Genomic DNA, 19,128 nt, shown 5'->3' with positions numbered 1-19,128 from the left:
GCCCCGGTCCGGGAGGATCCCACGTGCCGCGGAGCGGCTGGGCCCGTGAGCCGTGGCCGCTGAGCCTGCGCGTCCGGAGCCTGCGCTCCGCAACGGGAGGGGCCACAGCGGTGAGAGGCCCGCGTACCGCAAAAAACAAAAACAAAAAAAACAGAAGTAACACAGTCCCTCCTAGTTAGGGCAGGATAATAGACTCCTAGCTGGAGACTGCATTCCCCGGCCTCCCATGGAAGACAGACCACGTGAGTAGGTTCTGGACAACGGCCGTGCTCAGAAGTGATGTGGGTAAGCTCTGGGTCACCTTCACGAGGATGCAGCCCGCCCTCTTCCCATCACTCCCTGTCTCCCTTCCCTGCTGGGAAGACATTTCAGTGGGCCGAGCCACCTTCAGGCAGGCGAGGAGGGCAGAGACACCCTAGGGGATGGCAGAGCGAAAGACACAAGCAAATGGATGCCTGGGTTCCTCTGTGCAGCAGGGCCACCCAATGGCCCAGAACAGCCGGCAGGTGTGGACTTTTCCCCTCAAGAGAAACAACCACCCCTCTTGCCTGAGCCACTGTCGCTCACTCACCTTCAGTACAGGGGCTCCAGCATCCTAATGAGCTCAACAGAAAGGTCAAGACCTACCTGTCCAGTGAATGGAGGGCGGGGCCAGAGTGCAGGAGCCGAGGTGACCCAGAGGACAAGGGGACATAGGAAATGTGGCCACCGCCTCAGCTGGGGAGACCTGCTTCCCTCCTTTTCAGGAGGTTTAGTCCTGCCGGGGGGGAGTCAGAGAGGAGGGAGGTGGCAGAGAGGGGGAAACCCAGGAGACGGGGGATTACTGGCTTTAGGGTGGGGAGGTGGGGCACAGGCCCAGAGCTTGGGCTGGAATAACCCAGGATAGCAGGGCCCTCGCAGGACGGTCCCAGGTGTGTCCTTCCCTCTCCAGGACCTTTCGCTTCCGTCACTGCGGTTGGTGGAGCCCCAGCGCCGCTGAGGCCCGAGCTGGGCTCTTTCCAGCAGGATGGGATGGGTGGGGAGACCTCCCTCTGTGTCCTGTCACTCTTCCAGCCCTCTGCTATGCAAAGAGCAGGAGACGGGGGAGGGAGAGGTGAGAAAGTGAGCCCCCTGGCCCTGGCCGGCAGCCAGAGGGGTCTTGTTTGAAGACACGCCTCAGAAGCCCAGCTACAGCAGCAGAAGGTCAGAGGCCTGGACTCTGGACTCTCCTGCCCTCGCCCCCAAACCCTGCCCATCCTGAGATCCACCTGGGAAACCATCTTGACCTGAGCCCTGAGGCCATGGTGACCTCCTTGCTTCTTCCTTCCCGTCCAGGCCTGACCCTTAGCAGGGGCTCAGCAAAGGTGAGGAGGAGGAAAGGGGTCCAGGAGCAGTGAGGGCTGGTCCAGCACGTCCCACCCGACGTATCTGAGAAGCACCGCCCACTGTGGATACGGCTCACAGGCAGTGGTCCAGGACGTCAGAGATGAGTGGTTTGAAAAGGGGCCCCTGAGAGTCAGATGCACACGCCTCCTGCCCCGTACACACACCTTCCTGCATCTGGGGCCACACATTAGAGACAGAGCATGGCTAGGACAGACCTGACTGGGGTCCAGCTCTGCCACTGGCCGCATGCAATTCCTTGCCGCTCTCTGTGCCTCAGTTTCCTCTTCTGGAAAATGGGGCTATGACAATACCAACTGCCATCAGGCTGATCTGAGACCACCGGGAGACAATAGATGGGAGAACACTCGGTTTAGCCACCAGGAAAAGGAGCTGAGCTAACAAGCACCTCACTGACTGGGCCGGGCTCGGGTCAGATCTGCGACACTCACCTGCTGGCAGCGTCACTCGGGTAAGTTTCAGCACCATTTGAGACTCAAATTCCACCTCTACGAGTGGGGTTTTCTAGACTACCCATCTCCAGGACTGCCCTAGGACTGGAAGAAAGGAGTATACATCTTGCTCTCAGAACAGGAGGTCATTGTGAAAGGAAATCAGCGCCCATCCTCTGAGGGTCCCAGGAGATTGGCTTATCTTGGAAATGGAGCCTCAGAGAATCCCCTGGGGAGGAGCCATACTACAAGTGTCCACGGCCCTTCCTGCCCCACAGATAGGAACCTGTGTTTCCTGGGATTCTGGCTGCCCTGCTCCAGGTCAGGCCTGCAGGGTCAGCTGTGGGGTGTTCAGGGCGGTGGGCATGATAGGCCGAGACTAGAGGTGAGGGCTATCCCTGCTGTGGGCACCCCCAAGGAGGGCAGGTCAGCACCCGCCCTCTCCCTCCATGCCCACCGGCCCTTGTCTGGCCGGAGCCTGGGCTGAGCCCTTCGGACCCAGAGAAGAATCGGATGCTGGTCACTGCCAGAGGCAACCTGTAGTTCCTGGTGAAGAGGGGAGGGGAGGAGATAAGATACCGTGGCCCCAGTGGAGGTTCCTGGACCATGAGACTCAGCTGAGTGTGAGATGAGCTGTTTGGGTGGAAACAACAGGAAACCTTGTGACAGAAAGTATAAGAGTCACTGTCATTGGAGCAGGTCAAGGGCAGCAGGAAGCAGAAAGATGAGGAGGCCAGGAGGGGAGGCCTGAGGCTGCATTAAGAGCACTGGGAGGTTCATATGCAGTTAACGAAAAGATGCCATCAAGTTCCCACTTACCTTGCTACGGCTTCAAACTGAAAGGCCTTGCTCAAACTTGAACAGGAGAAATGGAAAACTCGCAGACTTTGGAGTCAGGGAACAAGGTTCAGTACCAGCCCTGCAGAACCGCCTGGTGGGGGAAGGTCACTCTCTTAGCCTCACCACCTTCACAGCCACAGCGGGTAACAGCCCCCCTGCTAGGGTGTGAGCACCACGAGGGCACAGAACCAGCTCCCGGCACAGGAGGACTCAGTCTGTGGCAGTCAGCACGATCAAAGGAAAGAGACGTGAGGGTCTGAGAAGAAAGGTTCTGTAGGCAACAGCACCTTCTGGATCGAACTGGAAAATCTCAGGGTTGAATGAGGTCTAGAAATAATGCAGTGGAAACTCAGATGAGGGAAGGACCCCAGATTAAAGAGGGACAAGGGGAGATAATGCCAAGAAGATCCTTAGACAACATCCAATGCTATTTTGATGTTTTTCATGGGAGGTAACTGGGGTCCTTCTTTTGTGGAGTGGTGGTGGAGCTAGAGCTTCAGTCATAGCCTGGAGAAAATCCTGGCTCGCCCACTGAGTTTTGCCCCTTTTTGGTCTCAGTGTCTCTTCTGCAAAATCAGACTGAGAATCATGACGCCCCCTCCTCAGCCTGCCATTAGGGGCTACACTGGGCAGTGGGAGAGGACTGTGTCCCAGTGCAAATGTGCATGGTGGTGGTGATGGTGGTGGTGGTGGTGGTGGTGATGGTGGTGGTGGTGGTGGTGATGGTGGTGGTGGTGGTGGTGGTGATGGTGATGGTGGTGATGGTGATGATGATGGTGGTGATGGTGGCAATGGAGGTGGTGCTGGTGTTATCAGTGGTAGTAGCGGTGTTGATAGTGGTACTATTAGTGGTTGCGCTGGAGGTGGTGGTGTTCATGGTGCGGGTTGTGGCCACGGGGGTTGTGGAGATGGTGGTCGTGGTGTTGAAAGTGATACAGATGATGGTGATGGAGGTGGTGTTGAAATGGTGGTAGTGGTGATGATGGTGATAGCAGTGGCTGCGGTGGTGGAGGAGGTGATGCTACTTAGGTTGTAAAAGAGGTTGATGTGATGGTGGTGGTCATACAGGTCTAGGTGATGGAGGATGTGGTGGTATTTTTAGTGATGGTGTTGGTCTGGGAGGAGGTGGTGTTGGGGGTCATAAGATGGTGGTGATGGTGTTGGTCTTGGAGGAGGTGGTGTTGGAGGTGATGAGATGGTGGTGGTGATGGTGTTGGTGCTGGTGTTGGAGGAGGTGGTGTTGGAGGTGATGAGATGGTGATGTTGTTGGTGTTGGTCTTGGAGGAGGTGGTGTTGGAGGTGATGAGATGGTGGTGGTGATGGTGTTGGTGCTGGTCTTGGAGGAGGTGGTGTTGGAGGTGATGAGATGGTGATGGTGATGGTGTTGGTGTTGGTCTTGGAGGAGGTGGTGTTGGAGGTGATGAGATGGTGATGGTGTTGGTGTTGGCCTTGGAGGAGGTGGTGTTGGAGGTGATGAGATGGTGGTGGTAATGGTGGTAATGGTGATAATGGTGGTGGTCTTGGAGGTGGTGGTGGTGGTGGTGGAGTATATGGTGGTGGGTGGGGTGATGGCAGAGATGGCATCTGACTTTACTCAGCATTTAGTAGGGACCCACACTTGTACTCCATGTGCTCTATTTGAATTAACCCAATTTAATCTTCATAACAACACTTTGAGGTAGGTTTTACCTCATTACCAAACTCATGTATGGAAGAGGAAACTGAGGCTTAAGAAGGATACATCACTTGCCCAGGGCCACAGGGTTAGGAATTACTGGAGTCAGGATACAGTCAGGCCATTCTGGTCTAGAATCCACACTCTTATCCCCTGCACTCAAGGGCAGAGGCATGAATAGGGCACCAGCCAATCACAGGTTTACTGGTGTCCTGCTGAAAGGGGGAGAGGGAGCCCAGGACCGGGGCTCAGACACCCAGCCCCAGCCCGAGAGGACGCCCAGAGGACCCTGGACCTGGGGGAGGGTAATTGAACCTGTGAGCTGCAGGGTCTGCTCATCAAAGTGGGTCACGGCCTCGTCGTGCATGACCTGGCCTCCCAGGACAAGCTCCAGGCGTCCTTGGGCCAGGAGCCGGCAGACCTTGGCACTGTGGGCAGAGAGAAAAAGCCAGGTTACAACCCCCGAGCTGAGCCTGGTTGTGTTTGCTGGGGACATGCCTACAGCATCCCACAGTCCTTCCTTCCAACTCCTCACCCTCATTCACTCTGCAAGAGCAGGACACTGTCTGGCCTGGTCAGCACCGTGTCCAGCACCTAGAACAGCACGTGGCCCGTGTCTGCTGCTTCCTCGGGCATATATATGAGTATACAGGTTTACAATTTTTGCTTTTGAAAAGTTTCAAACTTATGGAAAAGTTGCAAGAATTGTACAAAAAGCTCCCGTAAATCCTTCCCCAGATTATCTCACTGTGAACATTTTTCACCTATTGCCCTTAACAGCCTTCCATCTCTTTACACACACAGTATGCTTCTTCTAAACCACAGCATGCCTTTATCCTGGTGCTTCAGTATGTGTTTGGGAAGAACAAGATCATTACACCTGTTACATAATCATCAGAAATCAAGAAATTTAACCTTAATACTAATGCTACTATTGCACTTTATTCAGATTTTGCCACTCGATGCACTAGTGTCCTTTCTCTGGTGCAGGATTCAATCTAGGATCTTGAATTGCTTTTAATGTCATTTTTCTTGATTATCCTGTAATTTACAAAAATTCATGAGCTTTTGTTTTTAATCATGCGATTAATCATTTTGAAGATTACAGGCTAGTTATTTTGCATAGTGTTCTTCAATTTGCATTTGTCACACGCCTGGATGACAAATATTTTAAAGTACATGAACGAAGGGAAGGATGGAAACATAAATAAGGTCAGAGACTGTGATAGTGAGGCCATGATGCCCTTGATAGACTAGTTTTGATTTGATTTCTGAAGGTGCAGCATTCGTTGTTCATTCACTCGAGAAATATTGAATGACACCTACTATGCACTGTTTTAAATGAGCACCTACTGCATACTGGGCACTGTGCAGGCACTGGGGATTTGGCCAAAACAAAGTAGAGAAAAAGTCTAGCTTCCAGGGCTGTGCCAGTGAGCTGCCTGCCCAGGTCATAGCCAGGCCACGCCTTATTCTGGGGGTAGGAGAAAGACAATTGGGTTGGGGGGGGTACCCATGTAAAGAAGTGAGGACCTCCCACATAACACTCCGGGGAGTTATGCTTCGAGTCAGGATATCTAAGCCAGATCCCACCTGTCCAGTATAAGCTGTGTGACCATGAGCCCGTTGCCTGCCCTCTCTGAACCTGGACCAGCTCTGTACAGTGGGGTAAGTATCCTCACCACACTGGCTGTTGGAAGGAGTCCATGAAGTCATGTGTACGAAGTCGTAGCCCAGTGCCCAGCACATGGGAGGCTCATCCTCTCGGCACTGCAGGCTGCAGGGTCACATCCCCTCCGGGGGGACCTGGTAGATGCCCTGCTTCGCCTTCTGAGCCTTGCTACCTTGAGCAAGTCGCTGGGCCTCTGAGCCTCATGTCAGTGACTGTTCTGAAGGAAGGTGATGCCTGGAGGGGATCAAGCTGCAGAGAGCATCCTAGGCGCTCACATCACGCGCGCATTCTGGGTGCAGCCTCTCTGAGGAGGGAGGTCACTCCTGCTTACAGATGTGGGATGTGTGGCTGACAGAGTCCAGTCACCGCCTGTGATCACACGGGGTGGTGGGGGGAGGACCCGGTCCCAGGCTGCCCCTCCGCGGAGTGGGGTCTCTGACGCCCTGTGATGTGGGAAGCTAATCTGTCGCCAGCCTTGAAACCACAGGGGCGGTTGCACCCCTGGCTGGGTCGCCAGCTCCCGTCCCCAGGGGGGCCACGCAGATGCGTAAATGAAGGAGGAGGGTGTGGGCCCTGGCCCCCCGGGAGTGCCCGGTGTCAGAGGTGACCCTGTCACACCAGCTGAGTGCCCGGCTGGGTGGCCAGAGCTGCGATTTTTCGTGAATAGTCAGAAAGGCAGGATTAAACAAACCTGTCTCCTGGCCGTGGGGCTGACCGCAGACCCGATCTAACACTCCCCGGGAACAGCCCAGCAGGGTTTGGGCCTCCTGGTTAATGCAGTACAGCTGTGGCCACAGAGAGCGCTGCCCCAGGTGTTTCCTGAAGGCTCGTCACCAGGACACCCAGGGCGCTCCTCTCTCAGCTGCCTTGTGAGGACCACCCCGGAGGGCAGCTTTACCTGGCGTTTCTGCTTCTCCGAGGTGAGGCCAGCCCACCATGGCCGGAAGGACCCCTGCTCCACGGCGGTGAAACTGCTCTTCCTCTCAAGGGTCAGCTCCGCCACCACCGAGGTGTAGACGTTGGTGACACAAGCCCGCGTGTCTTCCTAGGGACAGGGGTGACACCATCACGCCGGCCCCATGGGGGATCACTGAGGGCTTGGCCCCAGGGACCCAGGAGGAAAATCCAGGGGGACACAGGGTCCAGGGGCCGCCGGCCCTCGCGCCAAATCTGCGCAGGACCTTGCCCTCTGCACTGCGCTTCCAACAAGGGGGCACCAGTGCCCACTCTGTGCCAGCTGCACGGTGAGCGCTGCATCGAGACAAGGACACGGGCGGACCCGCCTGGATGGGAACGTGCCCTCCTGAGGAGAGACATGAGGAGAGAGACCGTGGCACTCTATGAGACAGAGGGACGTGCCAGCCCAGCCCAGGGTCAGGGACGGCTTCCCAGAGGGGCATGCTGGCTGGCCCTGAGGCTGCCATGGGGGGACAGCACAGTCAAGCCCTGGGGCCCCAGGGGGTGAAGTCCAGGGACCCCGAAGGGCCTTCTTGGGCTGAAATGGTGGGGAAGCAGGTTTGGAGACCTGAAGCTGAGAGGAGCTGACCCCCGAGGTTTCCCCGGGGATCTCCTTTCTCCCCGGAGCCGGGGAGCCCCCAGGGATGGACCCGTGGCTGCTTCCCACCTGGGTCAGGCTGGCACACCGTGGTGCCCAGAGGTGCTCACTAAAGGAATGCAAAGAGCACCGGCAGGGAGTCAGCGGGCATGGCAGCTATTTCTGGTGACCCTGGGCAGCACAGACGCTCTCTGGGTCTCGGGGCGGCAAGCATGCTTCCCCTCGTGTCGGCAGGCGGGCGGCCACCCACACAGGCTGCCCGGTGCACGCAGGACCGGACCGAACCCGCAGCCTCAAGGCCTCTTGCCGCCCCTCCCCTTCTAAAACGAGCGACTCACTCGTTACCGTCTCATGTCAGGTGTTACATCCACGTTTGCCGAGGGGTTTGGTTCATGGATTCACGTATTTCCTTCCTCCTTCCAAAAAGGAGTTTTCGGAGGCCGGGGTAATAATTTACAGTCAACTGCTCCAGAAACATAAGGAAACCCGTCTTTCCCTCTTTTTCTCTGCCCTTGTTCGTTCACTCATTCAACAAATACTCGGAGCGCCCGCTCCTTCAACGGTGGCTACGGCACATTCTGTCCCCTGCCACACGGCCTGTCCATCGCAGAGGCAGAACTGGACCCCAGGCGGACTCTCCCCAATGGTGCCGGCACAGGACACAAACTCACACTGGAATCCGGCAGGAAAAGGGGAACCGCAGCTTCAAGACGTGTGCAGGCATCAGTCAGGGCGCCTGCCTGTACAGTGTAGGGCCAGCCCATGTCCATGTCAGCCTCATGGACTTCCTGTTTAGCGGTGGCCGGCACCCCGCCCCCACCTCTGATTTCCTGTCCCTCCCTCTCCAACTTTAGTCAAATCCCAAACGCCCACCCCCGGCGGGTCTACCAGATGCCCTCCTTCTGGGCGTGGCTCTCCTCACCCTAGAGCCCAAGCCCCTCCCTTGGGTTTCCCCCAGCATTTCCCACCCAGCATCCCTGCTCGTCCGGACACCCAGCCCTCTGGACTGGCTCCTTAACTCAGAACCTGCCCTGCCAAACTTGACACTCAGTAAGTGCCACCACCAGGAAGCCTGCCCGGATAAACTCTCCCTCACATGAAACCCCCAGGCCGGGCCTTGCCAAAGGGATTGTAATCTCCCTTTCAAGGAGGCAAGCTGGCTTTCACAAATAGTACCTGACTAACCAAGGCCATACAGCTAGCAGAGGGGCAAGACTGCCTGAAACTTTCAGAATTACATCTGCGTCACAGGTAGTGACCTTGGCAAGATGCCTAACCTCTCTGGGCCTCAGCAGCCCATCCGTAAGTTGGATGGCCGTAGAGGGGCCGGGGATGGGTGAGAGACGGCACCTGAAGGGACACCTCAGTGTCTCCTTCCTGGAGGATGGCTGGGGACAGTGGTGCAGCCTGGAGGGGCCCCAGTGGTGCCTGCAGCGGTCTTTGCGTCCCTGCTCCAGGAGCAGGGCGTCTGTGGTGTGGGCAGTGCTGCCTGAGACCCAAACGCCTGACTGGCACTTTCTATCGTGCCCGGAGCTGCGACCTACTCTCCCTTCCGGCCGCCTTGTCCACTCATTCAGCAAGTCCAAGTGGGGAATGTGATTTGCAAGCAGGTCTGCATCCTCTCTGTCCCATCCCCCTCCCTGGGCCTCCACCTGACGTGACTTGACCTTGAAGTTCCTCTCATTGAGCACAGGGTCTATTTCTTCTCCCTTGGCAGCTGGTGGCCTTGGGACTCACGTGTGACCAACAGAATGTAGACAGGATGCCCCGTGTGGCTTCGGAGGCTGTCAGAAATGGCAAGGCCGACGTTGCCCTGGCCACTGGAGCGCTCAGGTGTGGAGCCCAGAGCCCCCATGCCGTGGCCAAACCAGGCCGCGTGGGAGGGAGACATGGAGAAGCCCCGAGAGTCCTTCAAGGGGGAGAAGGCAGGCCCGCCCCCACTGCTCTCTGTCCTCCAGGCCTTTGCAGTAGCTGTTCTTGCCCCAGCTCCCTCGGGCCTGTAACTGATGGTCAGAACACCCCCCACCCCCCACCCCCCACCCCATGCCTTTCACCTCCAACGAGCCCTGTGCTGGACATGACGGCTGACCTGGTGGGGTACCCAGAGCCTCATTCCCGAGGTGCCTGACCCTTGGTCCGCGTGCTCCCCTGAGCCGCAGCGTTCACCTGTCCATTCACCGTCCAGACCAGGAAAAGGAGTCCATGGAGGCCACGTGAGCTCCAAGCCGAGTCCTCTCTGCCCCCTCGTGTTCAGCCCGCTGGACCTACCTTGTCCCAGGTCTGGGGAAGTCATCCTTGCTAGACTGCTGACTCTTCCCCTTGTCTGCTGGCCTCTTGGCACGAGTGGCCCAGGTGACCAGGGCCAGCAGCAGCTTGTCACCCGGAGGGAAGCGTCCCCCCTTTGGGTGCCCAAACCTCGGAACCTGCCGAGTGCAGAGCTGTGTACCTGAGACTCCAATTCCCAAGTAGGTCACTGGGAGCGATGATCAAGGAGGCCCCTCCTCTTTCCATGTCACGTGTTCTACCCACCGGGGACACCACGCACTGGCCGTGGATGTGGGGTGTCCCTGCCTCCTAGAGTGCAGCGCCCCAATGTCACGGGTGCCGTCTCCAAGCTCCTGTTCAGCTGAGCCTCCAACCGGCTGCTCCATTTGTCTCTCAGGCCGGCAGCTTCTGGAGGTTGGGCTCTCAGTGGGGGCAGCAGAGCCCAGGGTCGCGTGCCCCCTGTCACGCCTCCTCACTAAAGTGCACGCCTCTGCCTGGCGTCACTGTGTCCTCTCTTGGAGCACTGACTCTGGAGGAACCAGCAGCCACGTCAGGGGACGTTCAAGCAGCCTGTGGAGAGGCCTCGCAGAGAGCAGCCGAGGCGTCCTGCACACAGAGCCAGCACTGACCCGCCAGCCGCGTGCAGGCACCTGGCCTCTCCTTTACGCGTGTATTTCTTCCAGCGCCACCGGGGAGCCCCCTTCTGTAATGGCACTGCTCCCATCAGCCCCGGCCTACAGGGGCAGCCCAGTGTCTGAGCTTGTTGGCGACACCGGTGCTTGGTAAATGGAGGGTCCTCTGGGCCGCCTGACCTCACCTACCGCCTTCACTCGGGCCTCTTTCTACCTCTCCGCATCTTTGATCCCTTCTTCCTCTATCTGCCACAGTAGAGCTGGTGTCTCTTCTTCACTCAGTGTGGACCAACACTGTCCAACTTCAGAGCATCTCTGCAGTCTGTTAGTCTGTCTCCTGCTGCTAAACCCTTCATGGCAGGAATTGAGTCTACTTCGGCTGCCCTAGCGGGGTACCAGAGAGGGTCCTTAAAGAGCAGATATGCATTTTCTCATAGGTTTGGAGGCTGCAAGGCCCCCAGGGAGGGTCTAGGGGTTGGGCAGCTTCTGTGACAGACTCAGAGGCTCACTATCCTTCACTAGGGGGGGTGGCATGTCCCTTCGTGGGCAGTTTACAGCACAGGAGCAGTTCTTTCTAGAACAGGCTCTGCCATGCCCAGCCTAAGAGGCTACCTGTGGTTCTAAGATCCGTGACCTTAGTTACTGGAAGCAAAATGTTGTCAAGCCAAAGGCCTGATGCCACATGCGTCTTGGCCGCCCCAATGAGATGCACCTTGACCTCCCCACTGAACCCAACACTGTGCGAAGAACCCAGCGTGCTGGCAGCTCCGCCGTAGCAAGGCCAACTTGTCCTAGGGTCAATTGTGGGCACCCGGCCTATGACCTCTTCTTGATCCGGCCATATCTGCACATGAGAGCTTGAAGCATGACTCGTCCTGGGTGTTCTAGAGAGAGAAAGAACAGCCCGACCCTACTTTGTGGTGCGTGGGGATCTGTAAGACGGACATACCGCCACCACTTCCACTGATGCTTTGTAACATCAGTGTTCTCTGCCCTCTAGGGCAAGTGGACGGTCCTGGTGGCTCAGGCTTGCCTTGATGGGCAGACTGCCCGGGGCTTCACCCCGTGCCAAGGGCCTCCCCACGGCAGCTTGGACCCTGGGATCCTCTTGCTCGCAAAAGCTTCCATAGCTGCCAGTGTCTGCCCTCCAGGAGCCTGACCCTCAGCCTGCACCTCAGACCCTCAGGACTTGTCCCACCTGCCTTTCTGGCCTCACCTCCCACGCCCTCCTCTGCTGGATTCCATCCAGAAGCTTCTGGAAGGCCCACGGTCCACCATCCTCACGACGCTTTTCCTCTGCTGTGTCCTGCCCCTGTGTCTCCTCCACCTGGAATTAGCCACTTCCTACAAGCACCACCGCTGCATGGCCACATCCTCCCTGCAGGTCGAGCCCTTTCCCACCTCAGGCCCTTTGCACGTGCTGTTCCCTCTACTGGGAAGCGTCTTCCTCCACTTTCTGTCTGGCAGGCTGCTACTCCTCCCTTATGTCTGCCCCCCCTCTGAGAGATCTTCCGTGGAACACCCCACCCCCTCCTCCCTAGCATTTACTGATGAATACAATTCGACATTCGTCTGTGTGTTTGGTTAACACCTTCCTCACCCACTAGACGGGCTTCATGAGGCTCCATTTTGTTCTCTGCTGTATCAGCACCTGGGGCAAAGCAGGAGCTCTTCATCTTTTGTGCGGAAAGAACACGTGAATGGCATTGTTAGGGACATGCCTGTCCCCTTCTACCCTGGACGACATGGGTGATACTCATGGTGTCTCTTCTTCACTCAGTGTGGACCAACACTGTCCAACTTCAGAGCATCTCTGCAGTCTGTTAGTCTGTCTCCTGCTGCTAAACCCTTCATGGCAGGAATTGAGTCTACTTCGGCTGCCCTAGCGGGGTACCAGAGAGGGTCCTTAAAGAGCAGATATGCATTTTCTCATAGGTTTGGAGGCTGCAAGGCCCCCAGGGAGGGTCTAGGGGTTGGGCAGCTTCTGTGACAGACTCAGAGGCTCACTATCCTTCACTAGGGGGGGTGGCATGTCCCTTCGTGGGCAGTTTACAGCACAGGAGCAGTTCTTTCTAGAACAGGCTCTGCCATGCCCAGCCTAAGAGGCTACCTGTGGTTCTAAGATCCGTGACCTTAGTTACTGGAAGCAAAATGTTGTCAAGCCAAAGGCCTGATGCCACATGCGTCTTGGCCGCCCCAATGAGATGCACCTTGACCTCCCCACTGAACCCAACACTGTGCGAAGAACCCAGCGTGCTGGCAGCTCCGCCGTAGCAAGGCCAACTTGTCCTAGGGTCAATTGTGGGCACCCGGCCTATGACCTCTTCTTGATCCGGCCATATCTGCACATGAGAGCTTGAAGCATGACTCGTCCTGGGTGTTCTAGAGAGAGAAAGAACAGCCCGACCCTACTTTGTGGTGCGTGGGGATCTGTAAGACGGACATACCGCCACCACTTCCACTGATGCTTTGTAACATCAGTGTTCTCTGCCCTCTAGGGCAAGTGGACGGTCCTGGTGGCTCAGGCTTGCCTTGATGGGCAGACTGCCCGGGGCTTCACCCCGTGCCAAGGGCCTCCCCACGGCAGCTTGGACCCTGGGATCCTCTTGCTCGCAAAAGCTTCCATAGCTGCCAGTGTCTGCCCTCCAGGAGCCTGACCCTCAGCCTGCACCTCAGACCCTCAGGACTTGTCCCACCTGCCTTTCTGGCCTCACCTCCCACGCCCTCCTCTGCTGGATTCCATCCAGAAGCTTCTGGAAGGCCCACGGTCCACCATCCTCACGACGCTTTTCCTCTGCTGTGTCCTGCCCCTGTGTCTCCTCCACCTGGAATTAGCCACTTCCTACAAGCACCACCGCTGCATGGCCACATCCTCCCTGCAGGTCGAGCCCTTTCCCACCTCAGGCCCTTTGCACGTGCTGTTCCCTCTACTGGGAAGCGTCTTCCTCCACTTTCTGTCTGGCAGGCTGCTACTCCTCCCTTATGTCTGCCCCCCCTCTGAGAGATCTTCCGTGGAACACCCCACCCCCTCCTCCCTAGCATTTACTGATGAATACAATTCGACATTCGTCTGTGTGTTTGGTTAACACCTTCCTCACCCACTAGACGGGCTTCATGAGGCTCCATTTTGTTCTCTGCTGTATCAGCACCTGGGGCAAAGCAGGAGCTCTTCATCTTTTGTGCGGAAAGAACACGTGAATGGCATTGTTAGGGACATGCCTGTCCCCTTCTACCCTGGACGACATGGGTGATACTCATGATGATATAAAGCTCAGCTCAGCAATTCATCCAAACCCTACCTCTACCTGCCATGTGAGCACGTCACTTAACCCCGGAGCAGGGCAATGCACAACTCCTGGCGGCCTGACCCAGAGCCCCGGGCTCCTGACCTGTACAGCGGGGATACGTAGGTCTGTCCACAGGGTCGTTTGGATATCAAGCTGCTGGGGTGTGCGGTGGCCGCCCAGTGCCTGACCACAGACAGCACTCTGTTCATACACAGGAGGTCCACCCCACCCCAGGCTGTCAGGCTGCCCTTGGGCTGTTTTCATGTTTTTACCAGGAAATAACCCTGAGTCTGTGCCAGGCTCTGTGCTGGGAGGAGAGGGCACAGGAGATGTGCTGCCCCCAGGACGCCCTTGTGGGGGAGACAGGCCTTGGCCACGGTGGGCTCTGCTCACAGGAGAAGCTGCCTTGGTGGTTCGTCGGGTGCCTGGAGCATCCTGGAGACCTTCCTGGAAGAGGTGTGGAGGGGTCAGGGTGCTGGGGAGGTGGCTGGCAGCCACGAGTCCTGGGCCATGGTGTGGAAGGAGAGCCAGGGCGAGGCCGGGAGCTTGCAGGCTCTTCCTGTCTCTGTGCTCCCCCTCCTCTCCTTTCAAAGCTCAAGCTGGCCCCTCTCCCTGGCCATCTCCCCTCCCCTCCCTTCCCGGGGCTGGGGGGAGAAGCAGGCAGGGTATTCGAGTCCACCCACCCCTGCACTTGAGGAACATTAGCGTCCCAAGGGGGCATTTTTTCCCCATATTGGGCAAAAACACCTGGGGCCAGTCCACCACCAGTCCCTCAGGATCATCCTGGGGGCACCTCTATTCTCCCTGCTTGGTTCAGGCTTCCAGGGCCCCGCCCCGCCCTACAGGGCATCCCTGAGGAGCAAGGAAGAGCAGCCATCCGTACCCCCAGCAGAGTCGGGGGTAGGGAATGAGGAGACACAAAAGGGTCTCAGGGCAGAGTCGAACCGTGCAGAGTTTGAGATACTTCCTCCCTCTCGGCCTCAGTTTCTCCCGCGTAAAATGGGCTTCATAAAAAGAAGGCGACCCCGGTGCGGTAACCGGACACAGAGGAGCCGGCTGCCCAGTGTCCATGCCCTGCATCCCGAGAGCCTTCTCCCTGCTCTGGGTCTGCACCCGCACCCCACCTGAGCAGGGAGGCAGAGGCTGGGAGAGGGGGAAGCAGGAGGGAGAGGCGGGAGTGAAGAGCAGGTGCCAGGCCTGAGCCCCCAGCCTGCAGGGACATCAGAAGGGGTCACAGCCCCCAGGAGCCCCATGGCCAGCACCTGGTTAGCCTTCATCCTGGCCAAGGGCCCTACACTCAGGCCTGGGACCCTGGAGTTTCACCGGGTCCCGGGGCCCCAGCCATACCTGCCCCCTCTTGTCCAGGCAGCAATGAAGCCTCCTGAAGCCCATGTGCAAGCAGCGGGGCCTCCAACCTCTATTTTACCCAAACTCATCACGGGGCTTGAGGGAACCCAGGCTCTGCTGCCCCTGGTGTCACCCTGCTGGCCCCCTCCACACACCTCCAGCCTTCCAGGCTGCCTGGTCTGCTCCCGTACCAGAGGGCGTGGAGAGCCCAGCTCTGGGCCAGGCGCGGGCACAGGGCAGGGCCGCCTCCACTGGGTTCAGAAATACCCAGGCGGCTCCAGAGCCCCTGGTCTCCAGTCAGGATGGGACCACGGCACAGGCGTGGATCCCGCCGGCTGTGCAAAGCTGGGCACAGCTCCCAGCAGTCTGAGCCGCAGTGCCGCACCCTGAGAGCGGGCTGGGAAGCCCACCTCTCTGCACGACCGAACGGGCTGCCTAATGAGTTGAGTGGGCACAGGTGGGCTCCGCAGCCAGCTTGTCTCCAGGGCTCCTGCAGAAGCCAGCCCTGGGGGGGCGGGGTTCACCCCACTGCCGCGCCTGTTGGGAGAAGGTTTGCTGGTCAGAGCCAGCCCCGTGGCAGTGCCAGGCGCAGAGGGCCCAGAGGAGCGTCCAGGGGACGTGGGCTCCCAGGGGCCGGGAGGGCCATAATCACAGGCGCCGGCCTTTCTGCTCAAGTTTCGCAGGGCCAGAAGCCTCTGGGTGGCCAGAGCCACCGAGGGGTGTCTTTCCAGCTGGAACGAGAGCAACAGGCGGCCAGACCTGCCCCCGGACTGAGCCCCGCTGCACCCTGACCGGCCCCGTGGCCGGAAGCAAGTCACTCACGGCCCCAGGTTTTCTCCCTACGATGGGCTGGTGCCGCCTGGCTGGCAGGTGGGTCAGAGATGGATGGAGACGCCCGCCAGGCACATGTTAGGTGCTCAGCCTTTGTTTCTGCTTCCCCTTCCTTCCTCTCTTCCAGGGGCCCAATGAGGTGGGTGACCCCAAGTACCGGGGGTGCTTGGACACGGCCCAGCAGGGGGGTGGCCTCTGTCACTGTAACAAACACACCTGGCCCTGTGTGTTTCCACCCATTAGGCCCTCACCACAGCCGGCCAGTAGACACCATCGCCTCCCCATTTTCAGATAAGGGTACTGAGGCTCAGAGCAGTTAAGTAGCTGCCCGAGGCCACATACTTGTCCGTGGCAGAGCTTGGAAGTCTGTGTCCTTCGCAGGTAGCCTCTCGTTCTCCCGGGTTTGCTCTGTCCCAGGCAGAATGTTCTGCACGGCTCGCAAGCAGAGGCGAGAGGTTGGCACAGGGCACGGGTTCCCTGTAGGATTCAGGCTGGTTCTCAGAGCCCAGATCAGCCCGGCCACCTCTGCGTCCACATGTTCCCCTCCAGCCTCAGGGTCTCCACAGGCCCCTGCTGTCTCCTGTCTCCTGCTCACACTGCAGTCCCTCCTGGTCCCTGAACGCATCTGTCTGTTTCTCATCTCCCTGCCCTGGCCTGAGGGTTTCTGCCCCCCTGGGACCCCGTTCTCCCCTTCTCTGTCTCAAGAGTCCTCACCTCTAGGAATCCTCCTGACCCTCCCCTTGAGGCCCATCACATATGCAGGACCAGACTAGGCTTGCAGGTGTGACTGTGCCTTCTCAGTGTGGAACTGTTGACCGAATAGGGACAAGCGAGTGCGGAGTGAGTGAATGAATGAGTGACATGTCGTCATTCTCTTCTTTCCATAAATGGGACGGAAACCTGGAGAACCTTTCCCACCGCTCTCTGAGGCCTCCCAGGGCCTCTGTGGGCAGGTAGTGTTGCAGAAAGGGGGACCCCTTCCAGGGCCCGGGAGTGGGCTCTTGTCTAACACTCGGAAATGAATTGTCCGAGGAGACACACGTGCTGACAATATTGGGAAGGGGCGCCCGGGTGGAGAGCCGGCGGGTGAGGGAACCCAGGAGGACTGCTCTGCCACGTGGCTCGCGGTCTCGGGTTTTATAGTGATGGGATTAGTTTCCGGGTTGTCTCTGGCCGATCGCTCTGACTCAGGGTCCTTCCTGGTGGTGCGCGCATCACTCAGCCAGGATGGATTCCAGCGAGGAGGATTCTGGGAGGTTGGTAGGGCATGTGGACTGGCATCTCCTCTCTCCTTTTGACCTTTCCCGAATTCCTCCGGTTGATGGTAGCTTGTTGGTTCCGCATTCCTTACCAGGACGTCCTGTTTAAGATAACTCATGCAAGTGGTTACTATCAGGCCTGGCCAGGGTGGGCGGTGTGTCAGCGGTTCCCGTAACAATTCCGCGTATACGCCACTGGAAGAACCCGAGAGACATGTAAGAGGGGGCTGAAACAACCCCAGGGCAAAGCCTAGAGGAGTTAAGCTCTCAAGCAGCAATTGGCCCACCACACGATCGTAACTAGCAATTTTATTTCAACAAACCGACCTCCGAATGGGAAATAAAGGTTTCAAAACAAAAGAAAAAGGAACAGCAGATTGACAGCCTCCAACTAATACCCCAGCCAGGTTTATGTATTATACGTACAAAACTTACAAGTACTTACTTGGGAATTAAAGGAAATCTCGCCCTAAAAATGAGGGGGGCTCTTTTATTGCGTATGCAGTTAAGCTAAATTAAGTTTAAAAAGGCAGCTTGATAAAAACGTCTTTTCAGAGTTCTGACTTTAAACAAAGGCCTTCTGGTGGGGAACTTGCATTTCCCTGTGTCTATGAGATGTAAATGTTCTACCTGATCTTCCTAGCACGTTCTGTGTATGTGAGTGTGTGTGTATTTGTTTGGAAAATTTGACCTCTGCCATGCTTTTTTTGAGAGTAAACTCTCTGGATTTTACTTAGGTGACATCCTACCCCACTCTCTAATGGGGAAGCCTCTTGCGTCTTATTGGTTTGAATCACTATTAATATATTTTATTTTTGGCCAAATGATGGATCCTTTCATTTTTTTATTTTTTGTGGTACGCGGGCCTCCCTCTGCTGTGGCCTCTCCCGTTGCGGAGCACAGGCTCCGGACGCGCAGGCTCAGCGGCCATGGCTCACGGGCCCAGCCGCTCCGCGGCATGTGGGATCCTCCCAGACCGGGGCGCGAACCCCGTTCCCCTGCATCGGCAGGCAGACGCGCAACCACTGCGCCACCAGGGAAGCCCGATGGATCCTTTTAAAATGGAGAAACTAATTGGTGAATCTAGAGTGCTCTCATTATAAACAGCTGTTTTATTGGTACTGCTGACTTTAAATAATGTACACCGTGAGGCTTGCGACTTCCGTTTTATCTGGGGCAATATGAGGACTGTAGCCCGGGAGACAGCGTCTCACAGAGCTCTGAGGAACTGCTGCAAAGAGGGAGGGGGGAAGGCCAGTATATCTGTGATTTTGGTGAAGGGGGGATAGATGCAATCAAGCACATATTTTTTTGCAGAAGGTTTCTGCTAGTCATGAGGAATAGACGTCACCATGAAGGAATTTAGTGCTTTTCTAGATATGAGGAGATGTAAGAATCGGGCTCATAAAATCAGCTCCTGAAAATATCTATCTGAAGACCTGTTCCGCCAGTTTTCCCAGAGCACAGAGGGCCTCCTTCCTGACCTCCACCCTGAATTCCTTTCAGGGAGTGTTCAAGGTCAGAAGCTGCCATGGCACCTGATTTAATCTTTGTAGAGGTAGATGGCAAGTGCCAATTTGTAGCTGACGGTACGTATAAAAACAAAAATCAAATTAAAGGTGGAAGAAAGAAATATACCTAATGATTAACCTAAGAACTTATCTAGTTTAAAACAAGTAAGAAAAACTGGTTTGGGAAGTTTCATTTGTGTTCTTTGCTTCCCCTCAATGGGTCTTACAGATGCTAATAAAAGCATTAGAATAATTAATGTTAACAGAAAAAAATCCTGTAAGGAAAGATACTATTTCCCACAAGGTAGAAATTTTAAAAGGAATTATCCCAAATGAATAAAGAAATCTTTAGATGGTTATTTAAAATGGGATAAATAAAATGGACATTTATGTGATTAAAACACAAGGTTTTTTGGGCTTCCCTGGTGGCGCAGTGGTTG

At 56.8% G+C, this 19,128-nt stretch overlaps 1 protein-coding gene across 1 annotated transcript in view; it reads right to left on the bottom strand.

Annotated features, from left to right (window-relative positions):
- The window catches only part of MAN2B2 (mannosidase alpha class 2B member 2), a 46,333-nt gene that overhangs the window by 12,922 nt on the left and 14,283 nt on the right, over positions 1-19,128 (bottom strand). Inside the window, 2 exon segments of the mRNA XM_055086337.1 lie at positions 4,645-4,750; positions 6,900-7,046. Coding sequence (XP_054942312.1) covers positions 4,645-4,750; positions 6,900-7,046 — 253 coding nt within the window.

This window comes from Physeter macrocephalus, chromosome 7, assembly GCF_002837175.3.
Source record: "Physeter macrocephalus isolate SW-GA chromosome 7, ASM283717v5, whole genome shotgun sequence".
Lineage (NCBI taxonomy): Eukaryota > Metazoa > Chordata > Mammalia > Artiodactyla > Physeteridae > Physeter > Physeter macrocephalus.
This window is presented reverse-complemented; position numbering and strand designations above follow the sequence as displayed.